The sequence below is a fragment of the Eretmochelys imbricata genome, chromosome 8, assembly GCF_965152235.1.
Source record: "Eretmochelys imbricata isolate rEreImb1 chromosome 8, rEreImb1.hap1, whole genome shotgun sequence".
Lineage (NCBI taxonomy): Eukaryota > Metazoa > Chordata > Testudines > Cheloniidae > Eretmochelys > Eretmochelys imbricata.
Window position 1 is genome coordinate 35,428,948 of NC_135579.1, and position 9,323 is coordinate 35,438,270.

Below are 9,323 nucleotides of genomic sequence, written 5' to 3' on the forward strand. Positions count from 1 at the left end.
AGTACGTGTTTAGCACACACAACTACCGTGGAGAGTCAGAGGTGCTCGGCACCTCTCCGGATTGGGTCCATAGTCTCTTATAACCTTTCCAGACTCATCTTTGACCTGGGGACTTCTTAATTCTCCTGAACTTTCTAGCACCTGTATTCCTCCAAACAAAGCCCTGAATCGGCCTTTCAGATCGGCACGCCTGGCCCCTGGTTCAGCATTATCAGCGGAGCTGTTCCTCAGAGCAGGCTGAGTGCTGGAGGTGAGGGAGGCCCCTGGGATCTTGGCACTTGAGGTACCTCCCCTGCCCGTGTAGAAACCTGGGTCTGCTGTGCACTGGGAGTGTGTCCATGTACCATGGGTCAGCGTGGCTGTGCACTGCTGGGCTTCAATTCAGGCAGTGCCCTGAGCCCTTAGGAACGAGGCAACGCAGGGCATGGACAGAAAGCTATGTTTAAAGGTGTATCCTCACTAAGAGACACTCGATCTTCCTGGCTACATACCATCTCTGGCCCCCGTGACTCCTCTTGATTGCACTGGTGTCCCCAGCAGCATAAGGCCTATGTGGGGTGTCAGTGAAAGTCAGTCCCACGTGGGGGTTCATGCACCTCCTGAGCTATCTGTAGAGCTGGCTTTTGGGACCTTGGGAAGTTCATGGCCCAGGGCTTCAGAACCATGTTGGTCCCCTGTTTTGTGAGATGACCTTAACTCGGAGGGCCGCCTGCCATCTGAATGTGCTGCTGGGGGCTGTGGTAGCTCTGCCGAACAGAGAGCAGCATGTCCAAACCCAGGGAAAGACCTGCCATGCCCGTTTTGCCTGGCCACCATGTGGTGGAGGGCAGTAGCCATCCCTAGCCATAGGAAGAGGGAGTAAGTAGAGGAAAGCATTTGGGGAAGGAGGGAAGAGAGACAGAGGAGAACGTCCTGGGGAGTGAGCTGTCTGTCACAGCGGGGGTGAGGAGTAGAGTCCACGCCCAGCACGGCTGTCCGTCACCTAAAATATCCCCTCCCTGAATGTTCAGGATGCTCTGCTATCAACAGCCACATCAGAACGGTCTTGGCCAACGCTTCCAAAGAGGGTTGCTGCTCTTGCATTTTGAGCCATAGCATGGGCAGGGTCATAGATAGCAGGTGCCAGGCTTCTCTGATGCCATCTGAACGTAAGAACGTAACATAAGAACAGCCACACTGGGTCAGACCAATGGACCATCTAGCCCAGTGTCGTGTCTTCTGACAGTGGCCAGGTGCTTCAAAGGGAATGAACGAAAGGTCTTTTGCAAAAGACGTTTCCTTTGGAAATCCCGGCTGGGACCCAGGACTAGCCCTGCTCCCAAGACAGCGCTCGCTCCTGGCACTGCTGACCAGCTATGTCACTAGCACAAAAGCATCTTTTCCGATTGCTGTTTTGCCTCCTCCAGTGATTTGATTGCAAATTGCGGAAATTGTTGAGAAACAGTGATTGTGCCGTGGTGCTTGCTCAGCCCCCAAGATAAATTTGCCCAGGAAATCAGATGTGTGCTCTGAGCAGGCGGGACCGGCTTATTGTCTTGTGAGCAAGTCAAAACAGCTTACTGTGGGCCTGACCCTGCACGGTGCTGTGCATCGTCCCCTCCCATTGATTGAGACCTGTCTCTGTTTTACGCAGCTCCCATGTGGGTGGGCCCGCTCCTGAAAACACTAGCCGTCATCACTGTCTATGCCATAGGTAGATCCCACCAATCCAACACGCAGGTGGGCAGAGCACATCTACACAGCAGCAGCATCAGGCACGTGTTAACTGGGTTGGCCTGACCGCAGCCTTCCATGTTGTCCAGCCACGGTTGCACCAGTGGATTGTGAGACAATCTGGGCAGCTATCTCATAGGCCCTCAGCTGCTAGGGCCAGAGCAGGGGATTGTGGGGGGGTTTCAAGTGGGATCCCCTTGGGCACAGAGAAGTGGGACTCGCTAATCGTTTGTGGGAACAGCAGAGGAACCACGCAAGGCCCCAGGTAGTCGTGCTCCTGCCCTTCTTGTGAGCATGGTCAGAACGCAGCGCACCCACGTGGCTAGGTGTCATGCGCTCACCACTGTGTGAGCAGACATACACCATCACAAATCATCTTATGGCCAGGGTGTGAACTCGCGGAATATCTGTGGTTCTGACAGGCCCCTCAGAGCTTCTGTACTTCCTGGGTTCAGCTGCCGTTCGCTCTGGCAGGTGCTATTTCTGCCCTGTATTGTGCAGCCATTTGAGTGTTTGCATTTGGATGGAGCGTGAGAAGAAGAGAACCCCCATCTCCAAAGTGGGGTGAGTTGTGGATAGAGGAAAATGCTCGGTCCTTCCTGTCGAGGCAACTTTGAAAATCCCTGGCGGCACCTAAGCCTCAAGTTGGCAGTTGTCCAGGCTCTAGGACATAAGTCCGGTCCCTGAAGGGCCCCTGTGCATGGGCAAATCCTTCAGCTCTGGTTTGTCTGTCCTTGTATGGCAGGGAAGAAGGTGCTGCTGAGCTGGCCTCTGGCAGGGTGCAGATTTCCTTCCAAAGCTGGCAAGAGGGGAGCCAAACTCAGAGGTCCACATACCCAGAGGAGCTGAAACAACCCAAAGTGACTTTGCCCACACGAACACTGGCACGCACAGGTGTTCGGGCTGAAAGGTGTGCGAGTTCTGCACACGCCAGAAGTTAGCTGCACGAAAACGGACACTGTGCAGAGGCCCCTTTGAACATGCAGCCCTGAGAGCCTGCAGCTCCCGTGCCAGGTCGGCTCATCGTCAGCTGATGCTTTGGCGCTCCCTGGCTTGCTGCCGCCGTAAGCTGTCTCCCGCCAACGCCAGTGCCTGGAAAGTCCTGGGACGCAAAGGACGCTGGTTCTCAAGAGACTGCACCAGCCTCTGCCCTGAGCCTCCTCCGTCAGTTTGCCTTTTTGCACTGGACTGCTGAAGTGCTTGAGATCAGTGGAGTCAGGGAAGTGTGCATGGACAGGCAGCTACCTGACTGAGGGTTTATGGCAACCTAGGAATTGCCCTGCTCGATAAGCCTATTGGTCCATCTAATCCAATATCCAGCCCCTGGCAATAGTCCCTATCTGATGCTTCAGAGGAAGCGGGGGAAATCCCAGCTGCTGCCCCTGGGGACAACCCACTTAGACTCTGATCAGGAGCCAGTGTTTCCTAACACCAGTCCCGATTCTTCCCTGCCTGCAGGGATGGAAGCAGCACTCGCACAATGTCAGGACGGCCGTAGAGTATTCCGTGGTACATGTCAGGCCCCGCCGGGTTTCCGATAAACCCTTTGCTGGAAAAAATACCATGGCTTCCTCCTGGGCCAAAAAAGAGGGTGTAGGATTGGAGGGAGGGGGACTATCTGCAGGGCAGGTCATTCTCCATCCCTCCTTTTGTCAAGCCTTGCCAGAGGCTGGATGTGTTTGTGCCAGTGGATCCAGTTTGGGGTGAAGATGGTTATTCCTCACTAGCCCACCCTGTCCTCGTCCACATGAGTGCTGTTGCAGTGCTTCATAGTTGTCCTGGGGGAACCTGCCATTCCCCATCAGTAGCCTCAGCCAGCTTGGCTATGCCGGAACTGAAGGAGAGGGATTTATCTGGTACATTTGGCTCCTGCATTACATCTCCACCAGCTCAGAATTCCCGCGCTGCCCCTGGGGAGTCCTACGTGCTAGAAAGTTTCTTCTGGCATTGGTAAGTTTCCTGTCCTGCTGCCTTTACAGCAAGCCGTGCCTAGCATAAGCCTCCTGTCACTCTTGGGTAGGAGATCTCCCTCAGTATCCAGGCTGGAAGACCTGTAATCCCCGGTGAACACTCCTTTGTCTTGCTGTGTATCATTCACCAGTGGGTCCTCAGCACAATGTGAGCTTTGAAAAGCTTTCCTAGTTCAGTTCCCTTAGCTAATGCTGACTCCCTGACAGCCTCTTCTTTAAAGGGTACAACTCAAAACTGGTCTCTTCTGATGTCTGTTATTTCTCCTCCATGTGCTGTGATATGGTGGGATCTCAGAAGGGTCAAGCCGGGTCTGAACTTGGAAGCAGAACCCAAGGATCAGCAGGAGATAGTTTAGGATACCCCGTGTGCAGTGCTCTTCCCTGAATGTTTTGCTAGTGCTGCCATTCAGAGGTGATGTAAACCAGAGGACTTGACCGTTTGTGGCTGCTTAAAGATCCCATGGTGCGCTCTGCAAGAACCAGGGTGTTGGCCCCAGTGTCCTAGGTCGGATAATTAATTTCTGCCAGCTCACATGCCTTTTGCAGTTTGAAATTAATAAGAACATAAAAACAGCCACACTGGGTCAGACCAGTGGTCCATCTAGTCCAGTATCCTGTCTTCCGACAGTGGCCAGTGCCAGGTGCTTCAGAGGGAATGAACAGAACAGGCAATCATCAAGTGAGCCATCCCCTGTCGTCTACTCCCAGCTTCTGGCAGTCAGAGGCTAGGGATGCTGAGAGCATGGTGTTGCCTCCCTGACCATCTTGGCTAGTAGCCACTGATGGAACTATCCTCCTGAATTTATCTAATTATTTTTTAATCCCAGTTATAGTTTTGGTCTTCACAACATCCCCTGGCAGGTTGACTGTGTGCTGTGTGAAGACATTCCTTCTCTCTTTCCCATCAAACCCCATACTAAGTACTGGAACTGTACTGTACACTAGCTGCATTTCCCAGACACTACATAAATGCAAGGGACTGCGGTGTAAAGCTGAGCTCTTGAGAGTTTGTCCTTTTAAGTGATCAGGTTTAATAAGGGCCATGTGGTTCAGAGGGTAAGGTCTCCGACTGGCAGAAGACATAGTTCTAGTCTTGACTCTGTTGCTTACCTTGGGCAAGTCCCAGCATTCTCTGTGCCGCCGTCTCTCTATCTGTAACCTGGGTGATAATGCTTGTGAGCTCTTTGGTAAAGCGTGTTACCAGCTGAACAGAAGACACTAGGTATTATCATTTAAATGTGGATGCATGAGCCATGCTTTAATGCGTGTGTTGTTTGACAGGTGCCCAGAAAGGCCCGTTTGCATTGCTCATTTCTGCTGTCTTGGGCTCTGTCCCTCATTTTCTAATTTGCTGATTTCCCAAAGTGCTCCAGCCTAGCCTGTTTTTGAATGGCCTGAAATGAAGGGGAGGTTTGGGGCAGGCTCAGCAATCAGCATGAGGCTAGCGTAGCTTTGTAAAGGAAAGTTACCTTGCCGTGCCAGCTGCACTGGGAAGGCTGGCCTGCCTTTTCTGTATCCGACTCAGTGGAAGCCGGACATTGTAATCTACATCAGACACAGGGGAAGTAGGAGCTTGTTCCATTGTGTCTGGAACAGTAAGTGGACGGCTGGAACAATCACAGAGCTGTTTTTCCAGATGCCCTTTAGGAGCAAGCATTCTCTGTAGCTCCTTCCCTCCCCCCGGACTGTTGAGTGAAACCCTTCTAAGATGAGCCTTTGTGGGTGGAGGAGATATCCTTTTCCCAGGCAGGCACGCTTCCTTTCTTCATATTAAAAACCAATGTCACAGCGCCAGGTCAGGCAGTTCTCAGGCACAGTGAGTTTGTTGGGTCTCAGCTTAGTGCCGAGCGGTCCTTTTGTCCATATCACAACCATAACCTTGTGGCTTCGCCCAGTGGGAAACGAGGGTTGAGGTGTGACCCGCACTGAAAGCTGAATAACACCCGTTCTGCCTCTGGTTGAAAACAAACCTCCCTTTCTGTCACTGAAGATGTGTGTGGTAGCCGGGCAGAGATGTTGAGAGTGACTGCCCGGTGAAATGCTGTTCATTTGAAATGAGAACGCTAATTAGCAGATGTCACCTGAATCTCACTTTGTAAGGAACTGTTTAAAAGATGCAGCAGAGATGCGGGGTTTGGAGAACATGATCCAAGGTATTAGCTTGAGTTACTAGCCCAGCTGGTTGTTATGAAATCTGTGTGCAGATGTGATGGAGCAGACTTAGGCCAACTCTTTCTTTTCCTGCCTTTGAAATGCATAATTTTTTTATTAAAGCGCCTGCAGGCTAAGTCCCCACTAGGGGATTTCCCTGTAGTGGAGGATGGCAGCAGCTGACCACAGCTTCGCTGAGAGCGCAGACAGGACCCGTGCTCCAGAAACGGTGGCTAAACCTGGCTCTGAGCAGGACTGGCAGTGCCGTCTGCATTTCCCAGGGTAGAGCTGGCTAAGGAGAACTTTGCACAAGACGTTCTTGTAAAGAACAGAGGGCCTCTGGGCCAGCATGCTCACCAGTTACTAATGTGCCAACACAAGCCCAAATTTTGAGGTGTGCTGAGCTTTTCTCAGTGGGCCCAATCACTTCTTGCACACTCAAGCATACTTCTCCCTGAAGTGAATGGGAGTTTGCCTGAGCAAGGCTGGATCCTGTCCCTTGGAGGCCAAATTCTCAAAGCTGGGGGGCCTAAAGTTAGGCTCCTTAGAGCCATATTCAGGACTACTTAGGAACAACCTGTTTTTCAAAGGTGCTGAGCATAGATTTCAATAGGATTTGATGGTTGCTCAGCACCTTTGGGAATCAGGTTGTGTCTTGTCATTTGGATTTAGGAGGTTGACATTAGGCAGCTGGGTTTGAAAGTTTTGGTTCAGGATTTGGCCCACTGGTTGTCAGGGGTGCTGAGCCCCATTCCAGATCGTGCCTGGGGGCTGCAGGGCCTGTCAGGCAAAGGACAGAGCGTGTGTTGCAGCCGCCAGCCTTCCAGGACTGTGGGAGTGACTTAGTGAAGGCAGAGCTCCCTGTACCCTGGTACAGTGTAGCACTCAGGGCCCCTTAGCAGTTGCTGGCTCCCTTTGTGCCCTAATCAGCAGACAGACAATGGGATGGTTGAGGGAGAAGTGGCTAGCCTGAAACAGGAGGAATTGTGCATTGTGTTTCCAAAGGCGTGTGTTCCAAAGGGGGGGAGGGGGTTTATCCCCTAAATAAAACTATTCCCTCCCTCCTCACATTACAAAGCAGATATTTTGTCTCCCATCCGATACAGATTTTCCTCTTTTGTGTGGACTTTTCTTTCTCTTTTTTCCCCCCACCAAAGGCTGCAACTGCTAAAAGGCGTAAGTCTCCCCCGCAGGACAAGTCCAGCTGTATAGTAACAGAACCCCAAAGACACTGAAATGTGAGTGCAAAGCGTGCCCCAGCAGGGAGGGCAGTGCACTCCAGACAAAATTTGCATGTTGTCATATGTTGCTTTTACTTAGCTGCCTTTAATCAACTTACCAGTTGATCGTATTAGCATTACTGCCTGCTAATACCTCTTTGACAAGGTCCCTAGCATAAACATGGTGCTTCTTGGGGACCCCCTCCCCTGCCTAACAACCTGTACGCAGGGCCAGATTTTGCAAACCCATCCTCATTTGGGCTTAAGTGGGACCTTGGGCTGGGATTTCATCCTTGAGGAGTAATGGGACTGATTTCACGAGGAAAGATTTCTGTGACCGGCCCAAGGGTTGTGTGCAGAGCAGACATATTTAGTAGCAGTTGTGTTTCCCGCATGCACCTGACTCTTAATGTGTCCCTGTTTTCTTTTCTCTTTCTTTCCAGAAGGTGATGCTTCCTACAGGAGCTGCATTCAGATGGTTTCAGTAGGAATGAGAATTCCAAAGCTCTGTCATCCAAGTGCAATGTCACTGCTTGCTTGTGTTGTCTCAGGCAAGGAATTTTTTGGCTGAAATGAATGGATGCACCCGTGTCTCTTTAGAACCAAAAATATTTTCTCGCAGATTTCATTCCTGTTTTTATATATATATTTTTTTTGCGTTTGTTTTAACATCTTCAAGTCCTAGTAAAACATTTAACTGCTTTTCAAATAATAATAATAAAAAAATGGATCTGTAAAGTACCAAGACTTAATAGACAGAGTATGGACAATCAGTTTCTTTCTGTGTTTTGGTGTTGATGTTGTTTATGTGTGGAAGATGCAGTTCTTGTGTAGAGAATGTAAATTTACAGTAACCTTTTAAAATCTAGTTACTAATAAGCACTACTGTAATTTAGCACAGTTGTTTAATTACACCCTCATTTATACTTTTTATTTGATTATTTCCCATCATAAAATAGAGTGGATAGTTTCTAGAATGCCTCAACTTCATGTTTATAAATGAGAATATGTTTAAAACGATGTAGTATCCCTTTTCCTAACCATTCCCATATGTAAGTTTAACCAGCAAGAAGCTTGGTATTAAAAATGAAAGAATAATTGCTGCAAAATGGGCAGTCTTGGAAAAAAAACCATTGTTAGTTTATTAATATAGAACAAGAAATCCTGCATACAGGGGAAACAAGATCCTAACTGCAATGGTTTACTTATAGAAATCATTTTTATAAACTTACTGAAGTTAAAAGCAAAATAAAAAAAATTGCAGGACCTGTGCTGAAGCAGTTCTGAAAGCTAATATTTCTCTTACGTTCAAATCCCCGTCTCTCCAGCTCTCTCTACATCAGTAAATTGAAATGCTGTTTGTAATGTTTTAGCGATCCAGGCTGTTTTGTGAATAAAATGAATGCATGTTTTGTGTCATGATTTACATCTCGTTTTTTTCTGTCCATTTCTGTTGCACGCAGTTGTGAAGAAAAAAACCGTAAAAAAATGTCCCTTTTGAATATGTCACTTCTTGTGTCATGGCATTTTCCTAAGTTTGCCTTTCTTGGCATTCAGGGTTTGGGGTGTATTTTTTAGTTTTCAGTTTTGCTTTTGTTTTTTTATTAGCAGATTAAAAAATAAATGAGAGAATTGTAAATGTTTGCCAGTGCAAATGGAGCAATCAATCATTTTTCCCCTAAGGTTGCATATGTTACATTTTTAACTGGCTGGCTGAATAGCACATGTTCTGCAAAATACATACGGTGTTAAATCTGGGATTGTTACAATATACTTAGGAGTCTAAACTAAACTGTGCTAGGCTTGATCGCTAGAATTTTCATTACAGGTAGCATGTGGACAACTAAACTACAGACTCCTTGGAAACTGACGTAGGGTTGTTGTTGGTGGTGAGTTTGTTGGGGAATTGACAACTTGTACCAGGCGATGGAATCAGCACTACAGTCCCTTGTATAAATTGAGGCCAAATCTGATTGGAAATGATGGGTGTTGTTTTCAGAAGCATTCAGCGTTTGCCTAGAATTTGCCTCCCACTAGGTAACCATTGGCCACAATGGGAATAAAGATGTGTCAACACGGCGTGTGTTGAGAGTCCCATCTTCATGGACATATTGTAACATGCGGATGATGCATTTCTGAAAGAGGAATCAAACGAAATAAATGGTGTCCAACCCATGAGCTTTCTCGTGTTTACCTTTGGCCCTTTCCCACCCTGCTTAGGTCCAAAGCCGCACAAGGAGCAGGACGGTAACGCTGTTTCTTGGGTCCC

At 48.8% G+C, this 9,323-nt stretch overlaps 1 protein-coding gene across 1 annotated transcript in view; it reads left to right on the forward strand.

The window, feature by feature from the left end:
* CXXC5 (CXXC finger protein 5) overlaps positions 1–8,469 on the forward strand; it is a 97,602-nt gene extending 89,133 nt beyond the window's left edge. The window contains exon 3 of the mRNA XM_077824180.1: positions 7,498–8,469. Within this exon, the coding sequence (XP_077680306.1) occupies positions 7,498–7,542 (45 nt within the window). The 3' untranslated portion in view covers positions 7,543–8,469. The remainder of the gene's footprint in view (positions 1–7,497) is intronic.
* Positions 8,470–9,323: the final 854 nt, after the last annotated feature.